Genomic DNA, 14,275 nt, shown 5'->3' on the forward strand with positions numbered 1-14,275 from the left:
TTCCAGGTGTTTGTTTCTGTGTATTAGGTAGAGCTGCTATGCTCCTGGAATTTGTAGAGTGGCTTTGTGTAGTAAGTGTCCTGTAGGGTCCAGTGTCTCAGCCTCCCCAGTCACCTGAGCTGGGCCTTCTAGGTGGTCCCCTGTGTGGGCTGTGTGCACTGTCCTGTTGTAGTTGAGCCTTGGTTGCTGTTGGTGTCACTGGGAGGAATTGACTCCCAGGCCAATCAGCTGTGAGGACCAGCTGCAACCACAGCCAAAGAGCTGCTGTGCTGGAGACCCCCCTATGGAGCAGGATTTCCTTCAGTGGAGCTTTGGTGTTCACCAAGTGCGCCCCTTGAGTGTGTCACTCTTGGATGTGGTAGGGTTGTAATCCAGCGTGGTCGAGTCTGACCACCAGGTGCACTGTCTCTGGGGCCTCCCGGGAGGTGCAAAGTCAGCCTCTGCCAGTGCCTTGCCCAGGGCCACCCAGCATGAGCTACACAGCAAACCATAGTTGGCTGCTACTTGTGCTGGGCTTAGAGTTGTCCAGGAGAGGCCCAGCTATGAGCCACTGCAGGCTGCCGCTAGTGCCAGGCCTGGGGCCACTTATCAAGCTGTATGGGGCCTGGTGCTGCTTGTTTGAGAGATTTTAGGAAAGTCCTGAGCATGAGGCTCGAGAGGCCACTTGCAGAGAGAAGCCCTGGAAATGGCCTGGATGAGCTGCAGGTGGGGAGGGGCGGGGCCTCCGGGAATCACGGGGCGGGGCCAAAGGTGAGTCAGGTGCTGGCGGTTCAAATATGGCGCCTGCCTGCTGGCTGTGCGGGGAGGACTCGCCAAAGGAGCAATGGTCTCTGCCAGCTCCTCTGCCTGGGAGGAAGCTGCCCCTCCACCTCTCGCCCGGATCTCAGGCAGGTTAGTTCCTCCCCGAGTGTCCCAGGTCCTTTCAGGCTGCTGCCCGGCGCTGGGCTCAGAGGGAGCGTCCGAGTGAGTCTGTGGGAGGGTCTTTAAGAGGAGCTGCTGGGGCTCCTGCAGCCTCCCTGACCCTCAGGGACAGTCCCCACTGGTTCCACAGCCCGGAGTTGTGGGGACGTCTCTTCCTGGCCCTGGAGCCTTGGGCGGGGGGCCTGCTGTGGGGCTGGGACCTCTCGCTTCTCCAGGAAACCCCCACCGCCGAGATTCCCTCCCGGGTTTACCCGGGTGGCATCAGATGTGGGCCCACGGCCCTGTCTCTGCGATTCAGCCCCGATCCGCCCGCGTCTCCGCCCCTCCTCCCGGTCTCGGTGCTTCTTCAGGTCCCTGGTTGTAGGGCTTCTGTTCAGCAGTTCTCAGGAGGCTCTGAGTGATGGTGGTTCTGTATTTTAGCTGTAATTTTGATGTGGTTGCGGAGGCGGCAGGCGCAGCTGTTACCTACGCCGCCGCCCTGAATTGATTTTAAAGTTCAAGTTGGGAAAGGTGTGTGCAACACGTGTAACTAACAAAGGGTCTGTGTCAAAAGCTAAAGAAATTTTACAAGTTAACATAAAAACTCAACAGAAAAATGAGCAAGGAGACTTAAAGGGGACTACGTAATAGAGGATATACTATGGACAATAAATTTGTGAAAGATGGTCAACTTTTTATTCTTAGAGACTCAGGGGCGGAAAAGAGGTGGAGAACCGCCCAGGTATAGCGGACATGGTCTGAACAAAACTCTCAGGTAATTCAGACCCTGCCACCAGGGGGAGTCCTTTCACTTCACTTTCATTTGCATCAGGGGAATGCAAATTTAAACCACAAGGAGGAACCACCACATACTCTAGAATGATTAAGATGAAAAGACTGACAATGCCAAGTTGGTACAAATGTCGGGCAACGGGTACTTTCATATACTGCTGGTGGGAGCACAAATTGATACAACATTGAAAAATTGTTCAGCACTATCTGGAGGCAGAGATGGGACCTGCCATGGGAAGGCCTTCTGGGTGTTATAGTTTTTGACCTGGGTGGTTATGTTTATGTTATATTAACTTATCTTTGATATCTTTTGAGCACTTAAAAATACATGTAACACTTCAGTTGTAAAGAGAAAAAGTTAAAGGTGGAAAGCTAAATTGGGATTCCTATAGGTGAGTTCAGGCAAGATTGTGGAAAGAAGATTGAAACTTAGGAAAGGAGAAAAGCAGGTGTGGGCTGGAAAATATCTCTACATGTTTCAGATTCTTCCCCTTAGGGGTCTGCCTCTCTTTCTTCGTCCTGAGAATTCTTTCCCTATGCCAACATCTTGTTTTGACTATTTTCCCCCCTTGAATTATCACCATTGGGATAATAACTGAAACCTGTTCAGGGGCCTTTAGAAGAGCACCAGTGACCTTAGGGGAGATAGTCTGGTCAAGTGGAGGCAGTGAAATCCAGAGTACCATTCTAGTGCCTCGATTAAGAAGCAGTGAATGTTTGGCTACTTTTGCACCAAGCACGCATGCAATTATATAAAGTTCAGTGCTCCTAAACTGCTATACTTCCATTACTTTTACACATCTATTATCTAAAACTTGGTTGTGATTTTAACTGCATTAGCCTACATTGATTCCCTTTTGTATTAGCATGTTTACTAGTTTTGCTAACTATATTTAAGAGTTTTCTGTGACCTTCTATTCCTGCGATACAACTCTGCCTGTATGACTTGGTCAAGTCATTTAACTCCTCCTGGTCTGTTTCTTCATTTGCAAAATGAAGATTATAATGTTCTTCAAAGTACTATCATGAGATTAAATGATACACATAAAGTGCACAGCACAGTGTCGGAAATGCAGTAAGGGCTCAATAAATGTTAAAATTATTATTTGCCCCGTAAACCAAAAGTTGACTGTTGTTTGGCATGGCTCACACAGGGGAGGCAGGATAGTGGTGGTGGTGAGGATGGAACTGTGGGTGGAGAAGTAAGCAGTCACCAGAGCAGGAGGATTTTGTATGTTGTTACCAAGATGATGGGTTTTATCCTATAGGCCAGTTTCTCAAGCCGCCTCTAATGGGAGTGTGATTTTCTGTCTGTAGGGTTGAGGGTATAGCCCAAGATGTTCCCCCCAAACATAATAGTTTCACTTCCCATTTAATTTAAAAAATACACAGGAATATAATATTGCATGTCAACTGTAACTGAAAAATGAATAAATTATATATATATAAATAAAATAAAAAATACATAGGAATTTTGTGATTCATTCCATAACATGTTCACTGGGAGGGAGGTGGCCTTCAGAGATCAATTTTTTTTTTTAAATTTTATTTTTGTTTAAAATATTACAGATGTCCCTCCCTTTTTCTCCCCAATGACCCGTTCTACCCTGTCCCACCCCCCCTGCCCAGTCCCCCTCGCCACCATTGTCCACATCCTTGGGTTGTGCATATGTGCATATAAATTCTTTGGTTAATCTCTCCCCCTCCACCCACCCGCCCTCCTCCATCCCTCTGACATTCGTCAGTCTGGTCCATGCTTCCATGTCATTGAATCTATTCTGTTTATCTGTTTATTAAGTTGTTTAGATTCCACATATAAGTGAGATCATGTGATATTTGTCTTTCACTGCCTGGCTTATTTCACTTAGCATAATTTTCTCCAGGTCCATCCATGCTGTTCCAAAGGGTACAAGGTCCTTCTTCTTTACAGCTGCGTAGTACTCCATGGTGTGAATGTCCCACAGTTTTTTAATCCACTCATCTATTGCTGGGCACTTGGGCTGTTTCCAGATCTTGGCTATTGTAAACTGTGCTGCTATGAGCATAGGGGTGCATATATTCTTTCTGATTAGTGTTTCAGGATTCTTAGGATACATTCCTAGAAGTGGGATCACTGGGTCAAAAGGCAGCTCCATTTTTAATTTTTTGAGGAACCTCCATACTGTTTTCCATAGTGGCTGCCCTAGTCTGCATTCCCACCAGCAGTGTACCAGGGTTCCCCTTTCTCCACATCTTCCCCAGCACGAGTTGTTTGTTGATTTGTTGATGGCAGCCATTCTCACAGGCGTGAAGTGATACCTCATTGTGGTTTTAATTTGCATCTCTCTGATGATTAGCGACGTTGAGCATTTTCTCCTGTGCCTCTTGCCCATCTGTATATCCTCTTTGGAGAAGTGTCTATTCAGATCCTTTGCCAATTTCTTAATTGGGTTGTCTGTCCTCCTCTTGCTGAGTAGTATGAGTTCTTTGTACCAGAGATCAATTCTTGGTTGAATAAAATGGATGACATATGGAAGCAGTCCATGTCCATTTTAGAGAAAACCATTTCCAATCACTGAACCAACTTTTTGAGATGTCCCAGTTTCAATACCATGGTTATCTTAAAGATGAGAATGATTCTAAAATCAAATATATATATATATATATATATATATATATATATATATATATATATATATCAGTGGCTAAACATTATAAATTCTATAATATTTTTTCTTAGGGGTTTAAAAAATCCTGGACTTTGGAAAAAATTCTGGAACAAGCTTGTGTTCTGATTATGCCGAAACTCCCACAGAGCCTGTTAGGACTGGGCTTTGCCCCGTAGCGTCCACAGGGGAGTGTGACAGGCTAACGGACGGAGGGCCAGGAAATGTCTTCATTACACTTCTTTGTGCCTTGACTGCAGGCAAACATCACTGTGATCACTGTTCAGAGGCAAATATCCCTGTAACCATTTCCGTGTGGGCACGTTTCCTCTGGGAACAAAGTGGGGCAAAGATGACACGGGAGGGTGGGGTCAGATACTCAGTCCCAGGACCGTCCAGGGAACCGAGGTGTCTGTCTTGTCCTAGGACTGGCCTTGCTTTCATGATATCTCCAAAAATTTCCTACTTAAAAAAAATCCTACTTTCCTACCAAGAAAAAGCTCAATATATGTTGGGGAGAAAGACCAACCCCCACACATTTCCCCGCCCCCCCCCCATAGTGTCAGCATTTTGTTAAAGTGAATAAAAGTGTTAAAAAAAACCAAAACAAACCAAAACCACAAACCCATATGCAGAAATTGGCAAGTGAAACACAAACAGTAGGAATTTGAAAGTCTAACCAGAACAAGTTTTTGAAAAGTCGAGGACAGATGACATGAAAGGCCTTTGGTAACTTATAGTATATAATCTTCATGTTTATTGGGTAATACTCACAGGCCAAACTTTACAGTTTATGTTCTTTAAAAGTCACATGAGAGCCTTAAAGCAGAATGCTGCCTGAAAATGATGAGATCTTTGGTGACATTTCATTGCGGCTGGATTTTTAAGCCTCCTAATCTTAAACACATGATTAATGTAGAGATGAGAGTTAGTCATAAGGCTTCATACTTCCTATTTATAGTCTAGTTTGTTTTATAGCTTGTAACAATTATAATAGGTCACAGTTGGAACTGGATTATAACCAAAAACATAATCCTACTAATATATTAAATAAAGCTGAAAGTTTAGCATAGATAAGAGCTTTTGAGGCTGTTTCCCCAAATTAGAATTTATTTTAGCACCTGACATGAAACAAAAAAATGACACATCAAAATAGAAACATAGCTAGGTAAATAAACAATATGTAACATCTCTTTATTTACTAGTATAACTTATCTAATACTTTATTACCATTTTCAAAAAAAGTTGATTCTTTCCCTAGGTAACTGGAAAACTTTTAAAAACATTATTTTAAAAACCTCACAACCAATTTTCATCTTATTTAGCAGATAAAATGTTTTTCATTTGTGAGCTTTCAGTTGGCACAAACTACATAAGGACCTCGACATACATACATTTTAATTTCATTTTTGTCATAACGTTAGTGAAAAATTAAATCAAGTGAATGAGGCTAAAGTATTGTTAAATCATTCTGGTGATCACAGTGTTCTGGGTAGAAAACTGCTTTGCTAGTGAACATTGGATAAAGCATATGGTACACGGGTAATATTTGAAACTTGCTACTCTTTTCCTGTATTTCTGCTCCAAGCGCCAATGGGGATAAAGACAAGGAAATAGGTCAAGGGGAGAAAAGAGCCTTTGGTGACTCAGGCAGCCTCAGATGGAGCAGTCTCAGCAGCTTCTCAGTGGGCCCTGGAAGGGCTTGCTGGATCCGTATGTGCCGCCATAGCCTTAAGTGGTACAACAGGGAACGGCAGGGGTCAGCACTCTTTCCTGTAAAGGAGCTTCTTTCTTTCCTTTCTGCCATTGTTGCTGGGGCTGGAGGGACATTAAAAGTGGCTGATATAAAATAAAAAGATGAAGGTTCTTTTAATATCTCTTTTTATCCTATTGGAAAGATTTTTTCAGGCTTATTTCTTAAACATCTAAGAGGGCATTACAATCTGAGATTATAAAACTAGATAGGTTATCATTTATTTTCCAGTGCTTTCCTTTTTAAGAAGATTATGTTTTTGGGCTTTTTTTGTGGGTTTTTTTGGTTAACCCTCACCCAAGGATATATTTTCCATTGATTTTTTAATTTTATTTTTAAGAGTGGACACATCAATGTGAGAGAGAAACATCGACTGGTTGCCTCCCGCACAAGCCCCAACCAGGACCAGGATCGAACCTGCAACCCAGTTACTTGCCCTTGACTGGGAATCGAACCTGAGATCCTTCAGTGTGTGGGCCGATGTTCTTACCACTGAGCAACATCGGCCAGGGCAAGATGATTATGTTTTAAGGCCTACTACTATTATGTAATAAAACCCCCAGAAATTTAAGGAACTGTACATTTTCCTTTTTAATAAAGCACATGGCAAAACAATACTTTATTTAATAAATGTATAGGAAATTACAATTTAAAAATTGCAAATACAGCACATATACTATACTTTGATTTTAAATTACATGGACAAAAACACCAGCTTCGAAATCGTTCTAAAACCAATCATATGCAAAATACTGGTTTCTGAAGGGGCATATGGAAAAGTGTCTACAATTTCTTAACCTGTGATATGGCTTACTTAGCAACAGATGCTTATTTAGAGAAGCACAAACTTTCCGGATGTACAGTATCTTCAAGGTGTAGGGCGGACACAGTGGCACATCCCAATTTTCTGTCGCAGTTATTTCAGAAAATATGCAATTGCAGTATTGAAACTGACATGGTCAGAGAAAGTCCCCATAAATGTTTTCCAGTCTTACTGAAAACCAGAAACTGTTTGGTGGTCCTCACAGTATGACTAGAAGGACAGGTTAGCCCCGTTTTCAGCCAGAATTCAGTGACAGGCTGGCCGGAGTGCACACGCACAGTTCAACAAGAGGAGCTCCTACAAGTTCTCTCCAACTTCTGTGCTCCTACCAACACCACCAACAGTGTCCCTGCTTGGTGATCTGTAAGACAAGTCTGAAGCTCTGCTGGCGATTCACATAACAGATTGCAGTTAGGGTTTGCAAATGGTACTTTGGTTATAAAGGTATTAAGCTTAATCAGGTACTTGGAGATCAGACTTGCCTGCCCTCAACGCAGCATAGCGAGGTGCCACATTTGTTTGTGACTAACACCCAAATGGCTCATGAGCTAAACATGGTTCAAAGACAAATTGAACCAAATGAACTGATCTTGTACCTAGGAACACAGTCTGTAACTTTAAATTTACTATATGTCAGGCACAGTCAACAGAAGAATTGCCTAAAACCTTGTATCGAAGGGGCTCAGATTCTGTAAGAACATCTTACTCCTTATGATGAACCAATTAATATAAATGCCTAAAGAAAATAAACTTAGCTACTGTGCTTGTTTCAGAAGTGAACGATTCTCTCTTCTACAGTAGTGGGAGTGGATGTGAGAAGCACAGCCCCGTGGCTTATTAGCCAATGGCCTTTGCTTGTGGCTGCACAGTGTAGTCTGTTTCTATCGATCAGAATAATCAGCTGTTGAAAAACGGTTTTTCTTACTTGGAAACACCTTTAAAGTGGTGCTTTGTCTCTGAAAGATGGTTTTCTCCTCACATTAAGAGGAAAGGGAAGCTCATGTCTATGTCTATTCTGGGAAAATTCTACCAAAGATAAACACTGTTAGTGAGGACCTCTGGGTTCAACAGACAGAACCAGAACACAGAGACTCCTAAGAAGAGAAAACTTCATTTTAGAAAATGGAAATATAGCATCCAGAGTTGAAAAAGAAACAACAATAAGAACTCCAGTGAGTTGGCAAATAATACTGATGGGAGCTGCAAGTAGTGAAAATCTGGGCTCCAGTTACACAGGCAGAGCTAATGGAAAATGTATGTGTGAATTACAGTCACTTCTGGTTCTGCATTTCAAAGCTCTCTGAAATATGCCTCATTCAACCGCATTCCCCACATTGTATTTCTAAGGCAGCACGGTCATTAACGAAACAATACGCCTTTTCCTAAAATAAATCAAAAGGCTAGTCTGGCCAGACTTGTGAAACGCAGGTTTATGTACACAGCTAAATGATTATTTGCAATGTTAATGAAAACACGTTGCACTGAAAAACTGCCCAGTTTTTATGTAATGATGTGTTTTCCCAGTGCAAAGTGAACAATGGCAGGTGTTTATCCAGGCTCAGCTGCTTCTCACAGGACAATGGACTGCTCTTTCTCTGAGGGCCGGCTGAGCGGTGTACCTGGTGGTTGTGGCTCAGGGGGTGAAGCACAGACCACGTGTTCTGTGTCAGAAGCTGGGCAGTCCCCGCTCGCATATGCTAAGTTCACATCCTTCTCTGTGGGTTTTGTCAAGTTACAAAGAGTTAAATCTATCAATTATCAAATCTCACAGACCCAGTAGAGTAAAAGTACAAAATCTGTAGTTCTTGCCACAAAAACAAAACAAAGCACAGATAACTTCAGGTGTACCTAATTTGAAACAGAACATAATAATTAGGGTTTACAAAAGTTGTCATTGTTTCTGCATTTTACAAAAGGATCCTTTTCAATTCTCAAATGGATTTCAGACTGTTTTACCCAATAACTTTTCAAGGAACAGTTTGATGTGAAAAGTTAGACATACCTATATAAGATAAAGGAAACTTTACAGGAAAGAAGCTCAGTGGATGTGGGAAACAACTGCAAATATGGGAAAATCCATTATCACACAACGCATCTCCTCTCCTTCCTCTGCTAGGTGCACACAGTACGCGAACGCCCAGGTGCGCACTGACGTGCCTCTCATTTAGTCTCACTTGCCTTCTACATTTAAGAGGTTTTTTTTTTTTAAATATAGGACAATACACAATAAAAAAGAGTATTCTGGTTTAAACAATTTATGTGCTCTTGAAATTTTTGAAAAATTCAAATCATTTTAAATGGATTCACGGTAAGGATTCCATAAAATTTTCAAGTTTGTTACACTGGGCTTTATTAGGTACCATTAACCCTCCCTCATCGACCTCTTTGTTGGATCCCATCAACTCTTCACAACCTTTCAGGTAAATCCAGGTTTTATTTTAGCTTTACTTATAGTGAGGTACTTGGTAGAAAGATGAAATCTGTTTCATATTCTTCCCTTATATTTTAAGTCATCTGCCCGCCTATCTAGGATTTCATCTCACAGCCTGTCTGGTACATGTTACTTTCGTCTGATCCTCTGCTGAAAATGCACTCCTAATCCGCATAAAGATGATCCCAAACCAGCATATTCACAGTTGCCTCTTTAATACAACTGTTACCAGTTAGGTTGCCTTCTGTTTGGAAACTTTTATGCTTAACCTCCCTACCTCACAAATTTAATGTCCATCCTATTCCAGTGATTTAAACACACACACACACACACACACACACACACACACACACACACTCTCTCTCTCTCTCTCTCTCTCTCTCTCTCTCACACACACACACACACACACACACACACACACACGCACACACACACACGGTCAAAAACCCTTAAAATTTTTGTCTGCTGAGATTAACATCTTCCCCTAACTCCTTTCAGCATCTGCTATGGTATTATTGGAAAACATCAAAATTGTATCTTAGGGTTTCTGGAGTCTGTGGAGAGCTCCTAACCCATATCATCAAACAGACAGTCTCTCTGGAGAAATGTAGTTAATCTTCATGTGAGAGGTGGGAGTTACAAACTGAACATTAGCCCTCCAGAGCTCTACCCTGAAAGGCACACACGGATGAGCTGGTATGGAGGCAGGAAGCAAGGTACCAAGCAAACTTTCTGTACAAAACATAAGGCAGTTCTTAACAGGACAGAGCATCATTGTTTACATTTTGCAGACTCTTGCCGTTCTTAAGTAAAGATAAATTCCATGAGCAATAAAAGTGATTTCAGGACGACTTAAATCTGAAACTCCACACCCCATCCTTGCTCCCATATTTTGTTTAAATTATCATGTAGGAATTTCAGTTTAAGATTAACTTCTGCCATTCAGAATAATACAGAAAATATTTCCTAAGCAATTTAATGACTGACCACAATATGTAAAGATTTGGTTCTGATAAGATTACAAATAACCAAAAGTGTTAACTTTGAGATTCAAAACCCTGTAACACATGGAAAAAGTTGTTTATAACCTATAATAATACCATTAAGACTTAGTTATGAAATAAACCATTTCTGAAACACTTAGGAAAACATGCTTATTCCACTCTGGTAATTACTAGTACTTTCTGAAACCTGTTGAGAAATAATTTCTGTAAAAAGAGAGCTGAGTGTCAAATTCCAGAAGCTGGGTGTCAAGATTATGTTTAAAAAAAATCAGCTTCCAGCACTGGCTTGATATAAAATGGGCTTTAAAAAGGATTTTGAAATGCAAATACAGAACTCTTGATGCTTCCTGCATTACACATACTCTGTTGTGATCCATGAAGTATGGTCTTGGATTGTCTTCTCTGAGGTATCTGTAGAGTCATGTCTCGTTCTGTAAACAGTGTTTTGGAAACATCTTCATGTGAAATCATGGTGAAGTCTCATTTTACCACTCGACAAAAACTAGCACTCTCAGGCTGGCTGCAAGACCGGTGTGTGATGTGGCACAGCTGTCAGGAATTCCACTCTCTCACTCGGGTGTGCATTTATTGCTCTCAAGTCTGCGACTGCAGGGTAGATAGGGCAGTAGTCCCCCAAGCATCTAAAATTAGGAACTGGCACTCTGGCAGTTTGCACAAGTTCTGTCCACTTCCTGCCTATAACTCTGAAGCTGAATAGTACATTTATACATGCCAAATGTGTTCAGTAACAAATGCTTGGCTTTGGACTGCACTTCCTCCCATTTAGATGAACTTCCAGGAACTGCAATGTCAAGAAAATATCGTTACTATTTGTTGTACATTACACATTTGTGAATAAGACACAGGGAAGAAAACCTTAGGAGACTGTGAACATATTTTTGCTAGTTTGATTTCTACCCTCTCGAAGCTGTTCTGTTAGAGATGTGTCAGTTTGCAAAGCCAGATCGGTTCTCGTTATGCACTCTCTCCAGTCCACTCTCAGCTAGAGAAAAATCTAGATATCAGTTACAAGTCTTTCATCTTTTGTTCTTTTTTTAATAAACCACATGCATGTACTATTTTGATAAAAAATAAAATAAAAAGCATCAATCTGTGAAATGATTTAAAGAAATAAACATAGGCTCTAGCTTTTGTTATGTAGAAAAAGCATGGCAAATATGCTTAATGCCTTTAATCTGAAGGCAAAAATCTACATGTAACGTCTCATTTCAGAGAGATAAAAATTATTGCTCTGCTATAAATACTGACCTGCAACTCACCTTTTAAAGAGCCCACACCTCCCTGAAAACAAATCTTTCCAGCAGAAAAGTCTTCCTACTTAATTGTAAGCACAGATATTGAATCCCAAAGACAGAAGCCCACCAACCCCAGTGTTTACCGTCAGCGACATACTTAGCTGTATGTGTGCAATGGCCATGGGTTTTCCTGAAGTGAGAGACCAGACATTTAAATCTTCCACTGAATGAACATCTTCTATTTTCATCAAGGCTTCTCTGATATAGTCGACATTCAAATGCCTTGGTACACCTATTAGTTCAGAACATATCATTTATAAGTAAAGTTTATCTTGGGGGGGGGGGGAGTTATACATTACTGGTAGGACTTTAAAAAAACAACCAACTGGCTTTGCTAAATTCATTTTAAATGAACACTTTAAAATATATTAATAATTTAAGATAAACCATGCAAACATATAGCAGGATATACACAAAAGGTTAAGAAACACTTTAACAATGTTCACTCTCAATAAAAAGGAATGTTAATCAACCCAGGATACTTCATTTAACAAATAAGCTGGAACAGACAAACAAAGAAAAAGAAAGGAACATCCAGTGATGGCTAACCTACTGTCGAGAACTTATATTTACATGCTTATGTAACATTAGTAAGGCAGGGATGCTGAAAACATAACAAAGTAGCAAGTTAAACTGAAATTAAGAAATTAATAAATAAGCCACTAAACATACTTGTATTAAGAATCAAAAGCTGCATTCTTGTCCTAGCGCCACAGCTGATTCGCAGCGCGGCTGTAATGACGTTAGGCTACCCTAATAAGCCTCAGTTTCCTTGTTGGCCAACGGGGATGCTGATGTCTGCCTTACCTACTTTTCTCAGCTATTATAAGAACCAAATGGGTGACAGATGGGAGGGAGTGCATGGATTCTCACACCTTATGCACAGGTAAGGTGGTGTTACTGTAGCCTAATAAGTGTCAGTAAAAAAAAGACAAGACATGGCTCCTTCCCACTGTGTCTCCCCAAGACCCCCAACTTCACTTAGGGAAGTAATGCAGCCACAAATGGAATATGAGTGAGATCTTACCTTCTAGCATTATAACTACTGTGTCCCATATGATGCGAAATGTTGTAAAAGCCACAAGTAATGAAAATACGTATGTACAGATGGGATCGGCAATCTTGTATTCTGGCTGTGAGGTGATAGATCAAAACTGTGTGATTAGATACTGACAGACATAAAACAGACTGTAAAGCAAACTAAGGTATGCTCTGTCCCCTGTTCTTTAGCAGGACTGCAGAATAGCTTTAAAACCTGGACCCTGCCACTGAGAAACTCTTTCCTAGACTGTTTAAATGCCTTTCCTCACGGGACCCATTTCCAGAAGGTTCCGGTTGGTTCTGCTATTTTCGTCCGCACCTTCTCTAAATCCCCCATCCAGAACCACAGATGTCAGAGCAGCAGTTTTAGCAGTCACCAGTTGGATTTAAGCCCCTCCTATTTAAGAGGAGGGGACTCAAATTTAGAGTTAAGGGACTTGCTCAAGGTCAAAGCACTAATGGCAGAGCCAACACTAGAACCCAGGTTTCTGGATTTTACTACATGCAGATTCCAGCACCTGGCAGTTAAATGATAAGGCTTAAAATCAATTTCTCCAGTGAAGGCACTACCAAAGCCAGCTACAGATAAGTTACCTCGTGATGTGATACTATTGTGTTCAGTGCTAACAAAAGAGTTATATAGACTGGTGGCTCAGTTAGGTCTCATAAGTGCAAAATGAACAGGAGTGGCACTGGTGGCCAGTATACTGATAAAAACAATCAGTTTTAGTTTTAATGTTGAAATTAAATATATTTTAAAATAGAAAAATTAGCAATCATAGTACCTTGAATCGTATGATGTAGGCAGCTATTAGCACACCAACACTTTGTACCAAATCCCCCAAAGCATGCACAAACGCAGCTCTCACTGCCAAGCTATCCTGCCCATGGTTGTGTCCACACCCAGGACTTGTGGTAGAAGAATTTGAAGGCAGGGAGTGGGAATGGGCGTGATGGTGACCAGACTGGTTCAACAGAAACCCCATTCTGTTAAAAATAAAAGAAAACATTATTATTATTCCTAACACTATTGATAAAAATACATGTGACTAATCAGACCTGAATGAGGCAACACGGAACTCATTCATTTACTAAATATTTGAGCACTTATTATGCAGGTACTATTTTAGGTGCTGGGGTCAAAAGAGTAACTAAGACCGACAGATCCCTATCCCCCTAGAGCTTATGTTCTAGTAGGGAAGGCAGAGAAGTAAACAAATAAATACCTAGTATACTGCTAGGTGATGAGAATGCTTTGAAGAAAAGTAAAGCATTGCTAGGGGATGGAGAGTGATGGGGAGAGTGGTCAGAGAAGGCCTCAGATATTTCATGAGAGCAGAGACTGGAATGAAGTCAGGAGGCAAGCTGTGGTGGAAAAGTGTTCTAGGCAGAAGGAATACCAGGGCAAAGGCCCTGGTGCAAATGTACTCTATGTGCTTAAAAAAAGCAAGGCAGCCATTGTAGCTAGAGTAAAGTGAGCAAGAGTGTTAGGAAATGAGTTGGAAAGTACAAAGGATCTTATTAAAAAGGCCATGGTAAGGACTTTTGATTTTATTCTAAGTACAAATAG

The 14,275-nt window shown here is 41.3% G+C and overlaps 1 protein-coding gene across 1 annotated transcript in view; it reads right to left on the reverse strand.

The window, feature by feature from the left end:
* Positions 1-5,074: 5,074 nt before the first annotated feature.
* The window catches only part of SLC30A4 (solute carrier family 30 member 4), a 28,740-nt gene continuing 19,539 nt past the window's right edge, over positions 5,075-14,275 (reverse strand). Inside the window, exons 4-7 of the mRNA XM_081117323.1 lie at positions 13,491-13,692; positions 12,692-12,797; positions 11,762-11,896; positions 5,075-11,150 (exon numbers count right to left, since the gene is read on the reverse strand). Coding sequence (XP_080973449.1) covers positions 10,996-11,150; positions 11,762-11,896; positions 12,692-12,797; positions 13,491-13,692 — 598 coding nt within the window. The 3' untranslated portion in view covers positions 5,075-10,995. The remainder of the gene's footprint in view (positions 11,151-11,761; positions 11,897-12,691; positions 12,798-13,490; positions 13,693-14,275) is intronic.

This window comes from Miniopterus schreibersii (assembly GCF_964146895.1).
Source record: "Miniopterus schreibersii genome assembly, chromosome: 1".
In the NCBI taxonomy this organism is placed as follows: domain Eukaryota; kingdom Metazoa; phylum Chordata; class Mammalia; order Chiroptera; family Miniopteridae; genus Miniopterus; species Miniopterus schreibersii.